The 17670-nt window shown below is 37.6% G+C and overlaps 1 protein-coding gene and 1 long non-coding RNA gene across 2 annotated transcripts in view; both read left to right on the forward strand.

Moving 5' to 3' along the window:
* LOC117304369 overlaps positions 1-2134 on the forward strand; it is a 36201-nt gene extending 34067 nt beyond the window's left edge. The window contains exons 32-33 of the mRNA XM_033788775.1: positions 225-837; positions 1248-2134. Coding sequence (XP_033644666.1) covers positions 225-421 — 197 coding nt within the window. The 3' untranslated portion in view covers positions 422-837; positions 1248-2134. The remainder of the gene's footprint in view (positions 1-224; positions 838-1247) is intronic.
* Positions 2135-4928: 2794 nt separating this feature from the next.
* On the forward strand, positions 4929-8279 carry LOC117304714. The gene is made up of 5 exons (XR_004520618.1): positions 4929-5024; positions 5746-5863; positions 6266-6394; positions 6823-6934; positions 7909-8279. It is a non-coding gene; the product is annotated as an uncharacterized LOC117304714 (long non-coding RNA).
* Positions 8280-17670: the final 9391 nt, after the last annotated feature.

The raw sequence follows: 17670 nt of genomic DNA on the forward strand, positions 1-17670 counted from the left end.
ATTAAATAAATAGTTCAACTACATGTAGAATGAATTGGTCCATAGTTTTTTTCTGACTGACCACCAACAAAAGCATGTAGTTGGGCTTCTGGGTTATGCCGCTGTGCCCTGCGCTTCTGGTTCATGTCGCTGCGCTAATGTGGTACTAAACCAAAACTGACTCGTTAAGTATAATACGCTGGCTTCAGCAAAGGTTCTTATTGTTCTCATACTGTTCTCCAAAGATACCGATAAATTATGTAACTGTGACAGCCAGACAGCATCTTGGCTTCAAGACGATGGTTATCTGATCGACTACTTGGAGGAGGTGCTCCCCGTCACTCAGCTTCGTTTCGGTGATACAGGAGGTGGTGTCGGCAGTGAAGAAGGATACCACACACTGGGCAAGCTAATGTGTTACGTTTCAGAATGTGAGTATTAAGAAACCCTAGGGATAGACGAGTCAAAACATCTCACAGAAAGCGCAATGGCGTGCGAGCGATGCTGTAGCTTAGGGAAGCGCGCGCGTCATGTGTTTTTTTTTAGTTTGATTTCTCAACAGATGCTGGCAGATGATGTGACAGTGCGAGAGACTCTTCATGGGAGTCGTGAACGTGGAGTCACATCAGCATCAGAGAAGCTCTAGTCAGCCTGGAGTGAGGGTCCAGGACACTGCCTGGATTGAGGGCCCAGCACACCGCCTGGACTTGGTGCAGAGGCAGTTCTCCTGGAGCTTGACAAAGTATGGAGGTGGAGGCCTTCCTATAGCGAACTCAACTGTCTGCATTTCTGTGGCAATGACGGCAAGGGGTGATGCGATCAGCAAGATGACTAGGCTCAAGGGATATTGCTTTTATGGTAAGATGTGGGTTTAAGAGGGAGGTTTCGGGAGGACGAGACAGCCATTGGTTGACTAAATGTGCGCACTTGAACTTGCTCCTGGCTCTTGTGTTCTTGAGAGAATGTTATTAGATATTATGTTCAGTGCTTTTAACTGCTTGACGACGACATGCCTCGTATCTTAATTTTAGTTTGATCAAAGAAACATTTACTGAGACATGAACCTGCCGACGCTCCGCAAATTGAGCTATTTAGCCCCGAGGTCTCCCTGAGGTTCCCCTGTTGTTCTGGGTGCCAATCAGAAGCCATTCAACCTGTAACTGCTATCTAGCCAGAGATGCTTCATTTGTTGTAAATATCAAGTAATAAATCTGACTGCGTACTAAGTTGTTTTGTAAATATTTTTGTTTTTTTCTGATTCTTTTCAGCACACGTTCTAGCAACCTGTGTCTGCCTGGACAAACTGTAGGATTTACAGATCCCGGAAGCCAACATGAACTGTTCAACTTTTATTGAAATGACGGAATCTACAGACCTTTATCACAAAGAAGTCATCTTGTCCCACTCAAATGATCCTTGCTTATGCCGAGCCAAACATTGAAGCACCAACATGATGGACTGCATTGATGGCCATTTTGCTCTGGCTGTCTTCGCTGGGTTTCATATAATATAAGCAGCAGTGATTAAAATCACAGAAAAAAACTTACTATTTCATGCAACCAACGATTTTGATTCGATGACTACTCTGTGATAAGGGTTTGGAGTTGAAGCGACTGTCGGATCTGGATGTAGTGTTCTCTTTAAATTCTGTAATATTTTCCACATTTATTTTTTACTGATAATGCGCAACCTGACGCACACTTTACCATATAACCCCCTATCAATCTATGAAAGAGGTGAAAAGGAAACAATGAAAGAAGAGAAAAGTCTGCATGCTCGACCCTGCATTTCAACCCTTGAAATTCGTAAAACTTTTTGAAATTAAACGAATGTACTTATCAGGAACAAGTGAAAGAAATCACTTCTGTTAAAGGGGCTGGGTCGTCATGATGAAAGCATGCCTTAGGCTATACATGGAGTTATGAATTCTCACCAAGTTACTGTTTCTGTCCTCCCTCCTTTTGTATCATGTCTATTCAGAGCGCATGCGTTCTCTTTAACTGGGTGAGAGGTCAGAAATCCTTGTATGACCCGGGTGCTTTGATTGTGACAACACAGCCCCTTTAAATGTTTGGTATTGCCCTTTAAATTTCTACCTTAGTATGTTCGGAAGCTTGGCAAAAGACTTGTTGAAATTGGAATTAATAAACCAAAGTGTCCTAATTTTAAATGAAAACCTGACGATGTTCCCTCTGAATGTTTCTTTAATGTGCTACTTTGTTGTTTTATGTCCTGGCATGATAATTGTCCTTCTTAAGTCTAATTTTCAATATTTAAGCCTGAATTTTTTTTTAATACCACAGGAAATGTTCAGCAGCCTTTTTACTCGACGAAGTTTCCTTCTTTTTCCCGATGTGCCAATTATCATGCCTGTGCAAGTCTAACCCCCTCGCAGTTTTTTGAATTCTTGCTAAAAAAAGGCCAATTTTTAAAATTTGGCCCAAAAATGAAACGGTCCCAAATTCATCAAGAAAGCAAGTTTAACCCCTTGCAGTTTTTTTAACCAACAATTCTGGCTCAAAAAGGCCCATTTTTAAAAATTGGCCCAAAAAAGAAACGGTCCCAAATTCATCAAGAAAGCAAGTTTAACCCCTTGCAGTTTTTTAAACCAAAAATTCTTGCTCAAAAAGGCCCATTTTTAAAAATTGGCCCAAAAATGAAACGGTCCCAAATTCATCAAGAAAGCAAGTTTAACCCCTTGCAGTTTTTTAAACCAAAAATTCTGGCTCAAAAAGGCCCATTTTTTAAAAATTGGCCCAAAAAAGAAACGGTCCCAAATTCATCAAGAAAGCAAGTTTAACCCCTTGCAGTTTTTTAAACCAAAATTCTGGCTCAAAAAGGCCCATTTTTAAAAACTGGCCCAAAAATGAAACGGTCCCAAATTCATCAAGAAAGCAAGTTTAACCCCTTGCAGTTTTTTTAACCAACAATTCTGGCTCAAAAAGGCCCATTTTTAAAAGTTGGCCCAAAAAAGAAACGGTCCCAAATTCATCAAGAAAGCAAGTTTAACCCCTTGCAGTTTTTTAAACCAAAAATTGTGGCTCAAAAAGGCCCATTTTTAAAAATTGGCCCAAAAATGAAACGGTCCCAAATTCATCAAGAAAGCAAGTTTAACCCCTTGCAGTTTGTTTAACCAAAAATTCTGGCTCATAAAGGCCCATTTTAAAAAATTGGCCCAAAAATGAAACGGTCCCAAATTCATCAAGAAAGCAAGTTTAACCCCTTGCAGTTTTTTAAACCAAATATTCTGGTTCAAAAAGGCCCATTTTAAAAAATTGGCCCAAAAATGAAACGGTCCCAAATTCATCAAGAAAGCAAGTTTAACCCCTTGCAGTTTTTTAAACCAAAAATTCTGGCTCAAAAAGGCCCATTTTTAAAAATTGGCCCAAAAATGAAACGATCCCAAATTCATCAAGAAAGCAAGTTTAACCCCTTGCAGTTTTTTTAACCAAAAATTCTGGCTCAAAAAGGCCCATTTTAAAAAATTTGCCCAAAAATGAAACGGTCCCAAATTCATCAAGAAAGCAAGTTTAACCCCTTGCAGTTTTTTAAACCAAAAATTCTGGCTCAAAAAGGCCCATTTTTAAAAATTGGCCCAAAAATGAAACGGTCCCAAATTCATCAAGAAAGCAAGTTTAACCCATTGCAGTTTTTTAAACCAAAAATTCTGGCTCAAAAAGGCCCATTTTTAAAAATTGGCCCAAAAATGAAACGGTCCCAAATTCATCAAGAAAGCAAGTTTAACCCCTTGCAGTTTGTTTAACCAAAAATTCTGGCTCATAAAGGCCCATTTTTAAAAATTGGCCCAAAAATGAAACGGTCCCAAATTCATCAAGAAAGCAAGTTTAACCCCTTGCAGTTTTTTAAACCAAAAATTCTGGCTCAAAAAGGCCCATTTTTAAAAATTGGCCCAAAAATGAAACGGTCCCAAATTCATCAAGAAAGCAAGTTTAACCCCTTGCAGTTTTTTAAACCAAAAATTCTGGCTCAAAAAGGCCCATTTTTAAAAATTGGCCCAAAAATGAAACGGTCCCAAATTGATCAAGAAAGCAAGTTTAACCCCTTGCAGTTTTTTAAACCAAACATTCTGGCTCAAAAAGGCCCATTTTTAAAAATTGACCCAAATAAAAATATTTCCAAAATGCTCCCAAATCAGTCTAGAGAGCAAGTTTAACCCCTTGCAGTTTTTTAAACATCAAATTCTGGCTCAAAAGGCAATTTTTTTAATGTGGCCCAAAATGAAACGGTCCCAAATCAGTCAAGAAAGCAAATTTAACTCCACGATATTTTTTTTTCCAAAAATTCTGGCTCAAAAAGGCCCACTTTTTTTAAATTGGCCCAAAAATGAAATGGCCCACAATCAGTCAAGAGGTCAAGTGTAACCCCTTGCAGATTTTTTGTACCAAAAATGCTGGCTCAAAAAGGAATTTTTTTAAAAATTGGCCCAAAAATCAAACGGTCCAAAATTAGTCAAGAGAGCAAGTTTAACCCCTTGCAGTTTTGGTGCTTTATGCAAATTATTTCCTGGAAGTCCCGAGAGTCCCAGAATCATGGCTCAAAAAGGCACATGGAAAACAAAATTAAAAGCAACAATGTCCATTGATTTTGTCCAATGAGGAGGATTTTGTGCTCTATACAAATTATTTAATGGAAGTCATGAGAGTTGCATGATCACGTGCTACGAGGCACTGCTCATTGACGTTTTATACCAGTTTTGTTAGCAATTTTCTTGCAATTTTCTTGCCTCATTTAAACGAAAACTTTCATGTTTTGTTTTCATTTGGGGTGCTGCAACTTCCGATAAAACAAAACAAATCCGAATTTGTTGTGACCAAATGATTAAGACTGGCCAATGAAAACGACTGTTTCAAATGCAAATCCTGAAAGCCGTTGATCATGTGACTCCAAACAAGCGCGTAGTACTTCTCAGTTTCAGAGTAAAAATGGACGGCGTCACACGTCTCGATCCCGTCGTTGCTTTAGCGGCCAACAAATTGACGTTTTTACGGACTTTTAATGACAACAACTACCACGAACGGGTGATGGTGAGTTACTTATTTGTTTGTGATCATGGTGATACTGATAAACATGATTTATCATGGAGAATTTGACTTGATTGAATGTGGGGTCGTTGATTGATACAAACTGCCTTGTGATGCACAATACCCCATAGCCCCGGTAGGACGTCCGGGTGAACCGGTGAATTCAAACCTGGGCCGATGAATTCTCCAAACCTTTTCTTTCTTCAATCAGGAGCGAATGCATTGTACAAATTCAATAGCCTTAATTCCTACTCTTGCAAATTTGACAGGATTACCGACTCTAAATAATTCAACTAAAACGGAAACCCCACATCACTCCAAGCCAGTGGCGTGGCCATTTTTCTTTTGCTCGAAGTCGACCATGGACTTAAACGTTAATCGAATTTAATAGTGAGGACCATAGGTTGGTAAATAGGAAAAATGAAGGACAATGAAAACTTTGCACTTATTCATAGATTTTAAGAACTGAACTTCTTTCGAAGTAACAGGCAAATAGTTGTTAACCCTAAAACATTTCATTCTGTTAGACAATTCATGCATGAATCCTATTCTCTGATTTCTGAGGGTTGGTGTCCGTGTTTGAATGCTGCTGATACTTGGGTTAGGGTTACAGTTGAAATCAATACGACTGTTTTTTGTTTTTTTTTATCTGAAACTACTCTTGTGTTTCATTACTTGTAAAGTTTACTATAGCATTATATTGTTCTGTGTGTGTCTGTTACAGTGACGGCTGTTGTTTACAGAGAGATCTAGCCGTCAAGTGATGAGACCTAATAATGCCGAGACCTGCAAACATCAATGTACAGTATCTGGTAAATGAACTGCTCTCTCCGTTAAATAAGGTTAGTGCATAAAATATTTCATAATTTACTTTTTATTATAATTTCTTAGTGTATTTCCACCTATTGTAGTACATGAGCAGGCCCGTAACTAGAAAAGGGGGGACGCCCCCCCCCCCTCCTGGCAACTATTTTTGTAAGAATACCCAGTTTTTAAAACGATTGCTTTGTATATAATATTGTGATAATGTATTATCCTTAAACATTACATTCCGATTAACAGTTAATCCACGAATAGTTTCTCGGGGTTGGTGTCCAAGTGTAAATGCTGTTAAAACGAGGATGGACTACTCTTTTGCAAACACCATGTCAGTTTTGTTGTAATCCCAAACTACTCTTGTGCTTCATTACCTATTACTTGAAGCTAACTATAGCTTTATATTGTTCTCTGTGTGTCTGTTACAGCGACGACTGTCGTCTCTGACGAGATCTTGCGACCAAGTGATGAGACCTAAGATGCTGAGACCTGCAGTTGACAAGCCTCAAACATCGATGTACAGTATTAAAATAAACCGCTTCCTCAGTTAACAAAAGGTTAGTTCAGAAAATATTTCATATTGTAGTTCCACCTATTGTTGTACACTAGAAGGCCAGTAATCAGAAAAGGGGGGGACGGCTCCCCCCCCCCCCCCCCCCACAAAAAGGGGAAAGAAGGCGCATTCTACGCAGGATAATTTTTTGTCACAAGAAAAAAAAAAAAAAAAAAAGTCTGGAGTTATTTGATTGTCTATGGAACTCCTTTTGCACACCAATAAAAAGTTGTTTCTCTTGGTCTATGGTTTTTTATGGTGATGTTTCTGAAACCAAATCAGACCTTGAAACCCGTTTTATATTCATTTCATTCGTCGTTCAAGGCCCAGTCGAGTGGAATAGAGGAATAAAGGGAACAAAGACCTTTATACCCCTTAAATCAAATATTTGTTTTACCTCATGTAAAATATATATACTTCTCTTTTTTGAAGTCATGCCTTCTGTAGTTGACATCGAGCTGTCAGTGAAAGAGGAGTTTCTGATTGCCCATCATCAGCCAAATGCCTACCCAACTAGGAGTGTGAGGTTTACAATAAAACAGAAGTACGTACAAAACCATGTGGGCTTCATTACCCATTTTTTTACACTAACATCGAAAAGTGGGCTGTTTTTGCAGCACTATACAAGCGACACCCCTACGCCACATACCACAACATTCTGGGGAGAATATGCCGGCACCAGCCTAACCCAGATGAATGGTTGTCCCTACAGATTAATTACATAATCAAACATTGAGAACACGTTTTTACTAACAAAATTCTTTGCTTTCAAGTAAAAGCAGTGTCTATAATTCCATGAATTGAGTTATTGAACTATTCCATAAGACTATTAAAGGAACACGTTGCTATGAAATGTATATGGTTGGAAAGATGTTTTAAAAGTAGAATATAATGATCCACACAAGTATCACTCAAAATTGCACGATTTTAATTTTACGTCGCGAATCAACACGGTCGGCCATTTATGGGAGTCAACTTTTTGACTCCAATTTTATAACAAACGGTTCCAAACGCTTTTCAAAGACCAACTCGACCGATCCAAGGCAACGTGTTCCTTTAATACCTCAAGAAACCCTGAAAAATCATGTTTTTTAGTGATAATTATGAGCAGAATATCCAGTGAGTTTGCTGAACACATCTTTCTTGACTGAAAACATTCCTCAATTCAATTTTAAATGGTACCATTCAGGCAAATCAAATTTGATACAATTAAAGTTTAATGTGGTTTTAGAAAATTTGAATTCGATTGACAAATTTTGAATTAAAGGCACTTGACACTATTGGTAATTACTCAAACTAATTGTTAGCATAAAACTTGCTTGGTAACGAGCAATGGAAAGCTAAGAGGAACTATACTGAAGAAAGTTAGAACGATATATAGGTAGAAGGAAGATAGATAGACAGATAGATTGACAAGGGAAAAATGAAGCCACCAGAAAGAGGTCTGGTTCATTTGAACTTCTTTTTCATGCACATAATATGTTACCTCGATGCATTTGTTTTCTTTAACATTTATAGGAGCATTGCATTGGAAACGAGACATTCTACGCACCAAGGGAGCATGGAATAACAACCACCGAGCATGTTGGCTTGACTTCTGATATCTTAAGTAACCCTTTAGAGACCAATCATTTCTGTATAATACTCACAGACGCTGCTTATCTTTAGTGACTTTACACTCGAATATTTCAGGATAACTGAAAACAAAAAACAAAAAGATATGGGTTGTTTTTAGAAGTGCAGATTCTGTATTAACATAGGAAACATTTGAAATGTCAATTGAGTGCATTACCTATTTTGACCTCTTGACCCTAGTTTGAACATCAAATCATGTGGTTGTCTCGCAACTTCGACGACCAATTGAGCTCAAATTTTCACAGGTTTGTTATTTTATGCATAAGTTGAGATACACCAACTGGGCAGACTAGTCTTTGACAACTACCAATAGTGTCCACTGTCTTTAAGATCACCTAATTACATATCTTCACAAATTGAAAGAGTGTGTCATTTTGATTAGTTAACCAAACTCAAAACTATGAATGAAAAACAAAATTTTTAGTTGAACTAGATCCAAAAAGCGATAACTTATTTTAAAGTGTTCAAACAATACGTACTTTAAAAAGCTAAAACTTCTTTAGAAAACTTTCACACAATCAAACTTAGCGTTAAAAGTGTACAAATAGTTGACAAAAAAACTGATACCGGTGCAAATTGAAAATGTGTCTAAACATTGCAGTGTATGACTGGTCATGAACAGTGTCGACAAACAATTATTTAATTCATTCTTTAAAAGACTCAAAATTGTTCCCTTTTTTAGGCTAGTTCAATTACAGTCAAATTAATGTTAGTGATGTTAAATTTATATTATTAATTAAATAACGTGTCGAGTCAAATAAAATGATTCTAAAAATATAACAGAAGAAATTTGCCTTGAATTCCTTACTTTATGTGCTATTACTGTTAAAGTAACTTTTAAGAAAAACCACTTTGACCCTACCCTTTAAATTTGTTTGAAAAGTAAAAAAAAAATCCTTTAAAACTGTTTAAACTGTTCCTTTAAGTCATGTTCATCCTGTTAAACCCATAATACTTTAACTAACAATAACTTCAAAAACCTTCAAAACCATTATCTATTACTTCAAACAAATAACACCTTTAAATTTGTTTGTAAATTAAAACATTTTGAACTATTCCTTTAAGTTTGAACTGTCCCTTTTAGTCAATTCTACCCTTAAGAGACGTCCCATAAACGAATATTACCATAATAATTGTTGAAAACTTTAAAAAACCTTATCAAAACCCATTCTTTGCTTCAGTACAAAATAAACACCTTTGAATGTGTTTTTACAGTAAAACAAATATTTAAAAAAACAAACTTCTCCTTTAAGTCAATTTCACCATAGAGACTCTTCCCACGTCATAACTCCTTTAAAACTTTCTAAACCACCAATTAAACCTTCAATAAAATTATACACCTTCAAACTTGTCTGAAAATTATAGAATCCTTTAAAATAATTCTAAGTGTTCCTTTAAGTCAATTGTCATTTAAACTTAAAATGTACCACCCCTTTAAATTTATTTGTAATGTAAATATATTCCTTAAATACTATTAAAAATGCCCCTTTAAGTCAAATACACCCTATAGAGAAGTCCCCGATAAGACTTATTACCCATCTCAGCTAGCCACACCCTAGCATGATGCAGTCATCTCCCACACTAAGACCAAACCATCTTATGCCACTGGCAGACTATACCTGTATCCTTCCCATCTCAGCTAGCCACACCCAAGCATGATGACTTTTAATCCATCTCCCACACTATCATCCAATCATCTTATCCCACTGGCAGACTATACCTACATCATACCCATCTCAGCTAGCCACACCCAAGCATGATGACTATTGCTCCATCTCCCACACCAACATCCAACCATCTTATCCCACTGGCAGACTATACCAACATCATTCCCATCTCAGCTAGCCACACCCAATCATGATGACTATTGCTCCATCTCCCAAACCAACATCCAACCATCTTATCACACTGAAAAATACACTCCTTAAATACAGTTCATCATTTAGTGAAGTCTCATGAACCATTAAAAAAAAGTACTGTACCTTTAAACCAATTTCACCACCCAGAACTTTAAGACAAAGAAAACTTCAACTTTAAGTTCTTTAGTAAAGTATTGTTAACCCTCCAGAGTAAAATTTCATCAAAAGAAATTGCAACCACTCTGAGGTGAATGTATTATGTCTATACAAAATACCCCACAATAACATTACATCTAATAGTCCCTATTAAATTTAGACATATACCAGTCCTATAACATTAAATTGTGCTGCAAGATAATATAATTGTATTACTGTTCGAACTGCCCCTTTAAATCAAATACACCCTATAGAGAAGGCCAAGATAAGACTATTACCCATCTCAGCTAGCCACACCCAAGCATGATGACTATTACTCTCCCACACTAACATCCAAGCAGCTCATCCCAATGGCTGTATGACCCTCCCGCAACATCATGCCCGTGTATAATCAGCCATCGCCCCAAAAGATACCCTCACCCCAAGCCTGCATCAGTCAAATCAACTCAACCCCCTAGCTGACTGATCACCCCAAGCCCATCCTCCCAACCCCGCATCTCCATCCCCTCAGCAGCCCATCCCAAGTGACTGCATCCTCTCGACTCAGAGCTCCAAGGCCCTTGGCCAACCCTCAGATCAGCTAGAAATCCAAGGCCTGAGCCAGGCCAAACATTTGGTGACAAATTTGTGAAAAATTTTCTAAGTCCAAATGCGTTACATTCATCACTCCAAAAACCGTTAGATTTTTATAACAGCTCATAGCCCAGCGGTTAGAGAAAGGGCTTACAGAGCGGAAGGTCCCCGGTTCAAGCCCTACCGATTTTTACTAAAATAAAAAAATAAAAAAAGTTTACTGTTAAAAAAAGGGCTCTGGCAGGATTTGAACCCACCCTGCTCACAGCCCCGAGATTCCGGAAGCTGTGAGCTAGCCCGCTGGGCTACCATGGCTCTTGAAAAAAATTGCTCGGAACTAATATTTAAACCTCAGGATAGACAGGTCAAAAAAAAATATAAAAAATAATGAGATGCGCCCTATGACTGTTGACCTTAGTATGAGCCAGGAGAGGAAAAGTAATAGAGAAAACTTAGTTGGTGATAAAAAAAAGAGTTTATTTGTAGAAAAAAACCACTATTTAATGCTAGATACGTTAACAAGTAATAAGTACGTACTATTAAGATGACAAACCAAAGTAATTATCACTTAGCTAAACTTCAAACGATAAATTTAACGTAAAAAATAGTTAATTATTCGCGGTAAAACATTCTATCGACAGCGTTTAAATTTAACTTTAAAACTTGTATAAATATACACCTTGGATAAATTTAACATAAAAAATAGTTAATTATTCGCGGTAAAACATATTCTATCGACAGCGTTTAAATTTAACTTTAAAACTTGTATAAATATACACCTTGGATAAATTTAACGTAACAAATAGTTAATTATTCGCGGTAAAACATTTTCTATCGACAGGGTTTAAATTTAACTTTAAAACTTGTATATTTTTTATTTGAACACACAAATTGAATTCACTGCAACTAAGTAAACAGTCTTTATTTCCTTATCACAGTTCATGTATTAACATAAGTCGAGGCTGCTTTTTTGCATCGTTTAAATCGATCGCGCATAAATTTGATTTAACAATCATTTCTGTAGCGCTCTTTTACAAAAAATATAAACACGGTATTTGTTTACCCACATTTTATTTTATTAATGCAAAGTGATAGGCTAATTTATAATCACCTTTAACATTTAATTTCGTTAAACTTGTAATAATATAGATTTATATTACTTCCCTAATATTCCCAATTCTAGCTAATTCTTGAAATCATTTTATGTCATTTAATTTTTGTTTAAATTTGATATTAAACTTGTTTGTTTTGGTAAAACAACACCACCTAACTTCAAATCATTAATTGTTTGTTATAACATCGAAATTTTTATATTTGCATATTAATTAAGTGTTTAATCATTTTTGATCCCCCTCCTCCACCCTATTTGTAATTGTGTGGTTAAAGTAATATCCCCAAATCTAGCTTTCTCCATAATTTATTTTATATGTGTTAGCTATTATGTTAATTTAATATACTATATATTTCTATTTTGTAAACAAATACTAACTAACTACAAATCTACTACTATTTTTTGTATAAAAACAGCATTTTTTATATATGGATATTTATAAGTGTTATGTCTTTGTTTGATTCCCCGCCACATTAGTAATTTTGTGGTTAAAGTAATATCCCCAGTCTAGCTTTCTCCATAATCTATTTTATATGTGTTAGTTATTGTGTGAATTTAATATACTATATATTTGTACTAACAAGTAAACAAACACTAACTACAATTTTTTTTTTTTTTTTTATAACATCAGCATTTTTTATAAACTGATATTTAAAAGTGTTATGTTCTTGTTTGCCCCCTCGCCCTTTCCACATTTGTAATTGTGTGGTTAAACTCATACACACAGTCTAGCTGTCTACATAGTTCATCTTACATACATGTGAACTAGTTATTGTTTTAATTTGATATATTATATAGTTTTGGTCAAAATAACACTACATTACAAATCATAAATTGTGATAACATGAGTATTTCTTATATTCGCATTAATGTTAATTCCTTGATTGATCCCCCCACATTCGTAAAATCATACCCCCTCCCACAGTCTGGCTTTCTCCATAATTCATTTTCTATTTGATTTAATTAATGTTTCAATTTGGCATATTATATATATATATTTTGTTATAAATGTTACTACAAAACTTAATGTTTTGTTATAACATCAGCATTTTTTTATACGAATGTTTTATTAATATACATGTGTGGTTTAATTAATATACAGTCTAGCTTGTTTGGTAATTCATTTTATATATAATTTAGTTGTTGTTGAAATTTTACATAATATATATTTTAAAAATTGTTTCTTTTGTTGTTACAACATCATATTTTTTTTATATATATGCATATTAAATAAGTGTTTTATCCTTTTTTGACCCTCCCTCCCTCCACCCTCCCCCCCCCCCCCCGCATTTGTAATTGTGTGGTTCAAGTAATATCCCTACAGTCTAACTTTCCACATAATTTATTTCATGGGTTAATTATTGTGTTAATTTAATGTTATATATTTTTATTTTGTTTACAAATACTACCTAGTTACCAATTTGAATTTTTCAGCATTTTTTTGTATGATATTTTTTAGTGTTATGTGCTTGTTTGCTACCCCCCCTATTTGCAATTGTGTCCTTTAGTTAATATCACCCAGATTGGTCGAAAAATCATTTTGTATAGTGTTTAAGTTTCTGTTTATATTTATTAAATGATGATTTTCTTTGATAAAAAAAAAGAATTTTATAGACGCATATTTTATAAGTGGTAATTCTTTGTTTGATTCTCCTACATTGGTAAATATACCCCAATATACCCTTTTCCTTTAATCATTTTATAGGCTATTTAACTTTTTTTCAATGTTTATATATTATATATTTTTTTTTTACACGTGCAGTAATACTCTTGTTACTTGTACAATTTCGGAATAATGTTAACCTTTTTATACAATATGATCTTTTTAATATTTCCGGCGACATTTTCAACGCACGACGACATTTTGTCTGCCTGACTCATACAGCGACCCTCTACTCAGTACTTTACTTATCATGTATTATCCAAAATTACAAATCTCTCCACAGAAGTGTGGTTCAGGTAAACAAGAAATTACTTTTAGAGACATAACTATGTATGAATAAATTACAAATAACAATTACACAAATGCTAAGAATTAAAAAATAAATTATTCCCCTACTGATCTACCGAACAAACAAAGAAATAAATAAATTGTGCCCTCGCACCATTGAAGGACTAAGATTGTGCCCTCTGAAAACGGAAGGACTAAGATTGTGCCCTCTGAAAACGGAAGGACTAAGAGAGTGCCCTATGAACCGAGAAGGACTAAGAGTGTGCCCTCTGAACACAGGACTAAGATAATAATAATAATAATATAATAATAATTTGGGGGGCTAATCGTCCTTACTCGCAGCTAAGAGCTGAATTGCGAAGGACGCGGCTACAACGTGTTCGAGAAGCAGGCATGCAAGGGCGCATTCAGCTGCCAGCCACATCAACCCATTATGACCACGGAGCACAGCCAAGATCGAAAGTGTTTGATTTTTTCCTGAGGGAGGAAAGCCGGATAGTCTGGAAAACCCTCGTGGCACAGCAGAGAACCAACTCACAACTCAACTCACATATGGCCCCGACCGGGAATCGAACCGGGGTCACCTTGGTGAGAGGCGAGCGCTTTACGCACAAGCCAACCGTGCCACCCAAAGATTAAGCCCTCTGAAAACAGAAGGACTAAGATTGTGCCCTCTGAACACAGAAGGACTAAGATTAAGCACTCTGAAAACAGAAAGACTAAGATTGTGCCCTCTGAACACAGAAGGACTAAGATTGTGCCCTCTGAAAACAGAAGGACTCAGATTGTGCCCTCTGAACACAGAAGGACTAAGATTGTGCCCTCTAATCACAGGACTAAGAGTGTGCCCTCTGAACACAGGACTAAGAGTGTGCCCTCTGAAAACAGAAGGACTAAGATTGTGCCCTCTTATCACAGAAGGACTAAGATTGTGCCCTCTGAACACAGAAGGACTAAGATTGTGCCCTCTGAACACAGAAAGACTAAGATTGTGCCCTCTGAACACAGAAGAACTAAGATTGTGCCCTCTGATCACAGAAGGACTAAGAGTGTGCCCTCTGATCACAGGACTAAGACTTAGCCCTCTGAACACAGAAGGACTAAGATTTAGCCCTCTGAACACAGAAGGACTAAGATTGTGCCCTCTAAACACAGAAGGACTAAGAGTGTGCCCTCTGAACACAGAAAGACTAAGAGTGTGCCCTCTGATCACAGGACTAAGATTGTGCCCTCCGAAAACAGGACTAAGATTTTGCCCTCTGAAAACAGAAGGACTAAGATTGTTCCCTGTGATCACAGAAGGACTAAGAGTGAGCCCTCTAAACAAAGAAGGACTAAGATTGTGCCCTCTATCACAGGACTAAGATTGTGCCCTCTTATCACAGAAGGCCTAAGAGTGTGCCCTATGAACACAGAAGGACTAAGATTGTGCCCTCTGAACACAGAAAGACTAAGATTGTGCCCTCTGAACACAGAACTAAGATTGTGCCCTCTGATCACAGAAGGACTAAGAGTGTGCCCTCTGATCACAGGACTAAGATTTAGCCCTCTGAACACAGAAGGACTAAGATTGTGCCCTCTGAACACAGAAAGACTAAGAGTGTGCCCTCTGATCACAGGACTAAGATTTAGCCCTCTGAACACAGAAGGACTAAGATTGTGCCCTCTGAACACAGAAAGACTAAGAGTGTGCCCTATGAACACAGAAAGACTAAGATTGTGCCCTCTGAACACAGAAGGACTAAGATTGTGCCCTCTGAACACAGAAGGACTAAGATTGTGCCCTCTGAACACAGAAAGACTAAGAGTGTGCCCTATGAACACAGAAAGACTAAGATTGTGCCCTCTGAACACAGAAGGACTAAGAGTGTGCCCTCTGAACACAGAAAGACTAAGAGTGTGCCCTCTGATCACAGGACTAAGATTGTGCCCTCTGATAACAGGACTAAGATTTAGCCCTCTGAACACAGAAGGACTAAGATTGTTCCCTGTGATCACAGAAGGACTAAGAGTGAGCCCTCTAAACAAAGAAGGACTAAGAGTGTGCCCTCTGAACACAGAAGGACTAAGATTGTGCCCTCTGATCACAGAAGGACAAGGATTGTACCCTGTGATCAAAGAAGGACTAAGATTGTGCCCTCTGAACACAGAAGGACTAAGAGTGTGCCCTCTAATCAGAGAAGGACAAGAATTGTACCCTATGATCAAAGAAGGACTAAGATTGTGCCCTCTGATCATAGAAGGACAAGGATTGTACCCTGTGATCAAAGAAGGACTCAGATTGTGCCCTTTATCACAGGACTAAGAGTGAGCCCTCTAAACACAGAAGGACTAAGATTGTGCCCTCTGAACACAGAATGACTGAGAGTGTGCCCTCTGATCACAGAAGGGCTACGAGTGAGCCCTCTAAACACAGAAGGACTATGAGTGTGCCCTCTGAACACAGAATGACTAAGAGTGTGCCCTGTGAACACAGGACTATGAGTGTGTCCTCTGGAACACAGGACAAAAGTTAGCCCTCTGAAAACAGAAGGACTAAGAGTCTGCCCTGTAAAACAGAAGGACTAAGAGAATGCCCTGTGAGCACAGCAGGACAAAAAGTTAGCCCTCTGACCACAGAAGGACTAAGAGTCATTCGTTGAAAACAGAAGGGCTATGAGTTAGCCCCCTGAACAAAGAAGGCATCACAGTATGCCCTTTGAACACAGAATTACTAAGATTGTGCTCTGTGAATACAGGACGAGGAGTGTGCCCTCTGAACAAAGAGGGAAGAAGGGTTTGCCCTCTGAACACAGAAGGACTAAGATTATGAACACAGACGGACCGAGAGTGTGTCCTCTGAACATAGAAGGACTAATGGTCCACCCAAAGTGAAGATTAAGAGTTTGAATCGGTAGATCAACAAAGAAACAATCTATAATTATTTGGGGGCAAAACTTCTACATTAAAGCTAACATATACAATTAATTACCACAGTAATGCAAAACATAACCTTGTCATTAAATTTAATACATATGTTATAAGTACACCATCGCAAGCAAAAATTTGGCATCAGATTTTGTCTGATAATCATCCTGATCAGCTTAGTTTATTTAGCAGGGCCACCACGTGCAGGTGCCAGGATACCAGCCCCACACGCTTTCCAGATCGTAAGGGCCATTGCACCTCCTTCCGTTGGAGGGTCCGGTCCGCCGCCTCAGGTTTAACCCCAAGGCAGTCCCCTACTGTACTCACGCGGTCCCTAGCCGAAAAGACTAGGAACTCCTCCCGTTTAGCCAACCATTTGTGATAACACCGGCGCATCCTCAGGGGAGGAGCCCAAATGCACCTTTAAGATCAGCCACCCATTGTAGCGAGCCGGGAGTAGGACCCCACAAGCCACGTGCAAGTGTCCAGGTCCCTTTAGTTTATTTCGGAGTTATCCGAAATCTATTTCGGAGTTATCCGAAATTTGCCGCACCTGCAATCAAACATTCCCTCCACCAATTGTATACTCCCACCACCAATTGTATCCTCCCACCACCAATTGTATTTTCTCTACAATCGTCATTATTTCGTGTCATGCTTGCCCATGTTGGGCAGTTCGGTGTCCATCGTTATTAGTCATTGGTCATTTTAATTTGTAATGTTATTGTCACTTGTAAAAAAAAATTGTACAGTGAAATGTGTTTTGGTTTTGCGTGTCTAAAAATATGTTCACTAAAAATTTACCATTTATACAAAAAATTATCGAATCTATTGTCATTGGTAATTTGATTGGTCATTTGTCATCGTCATCGTCATCGTCAAGGTCCTCTACGTTGCAGGTGTTATGCACCAAACAACAGAATCAACTTACTTCCAATCCAATCGTCACACCTCCAATCCAATCGTCACACCTCGAGCCCAAGCGTCAGATCTCCAATCGAATAGCTGTGTCACCAAGGCTCCAAGATCTCCAATTTCAAAGCGCAAAAATCGCGTATGTGCTTGCTTGCTTGCAATGGTGTACTTAT

The sequence above is a fragment of the Asterias rubens genome, chromosome 21 (assembly GCF_902459465.1).
Source record: "Asterias rubens chromosome 21, eAstRub1.3, whole genome shotgun sequence".
NCBI lineage: Eukaryota > Metazoa > Echinodermata > Asteroidea > Forcipulatida > Asteriidae > Asterias > Asterias rubens.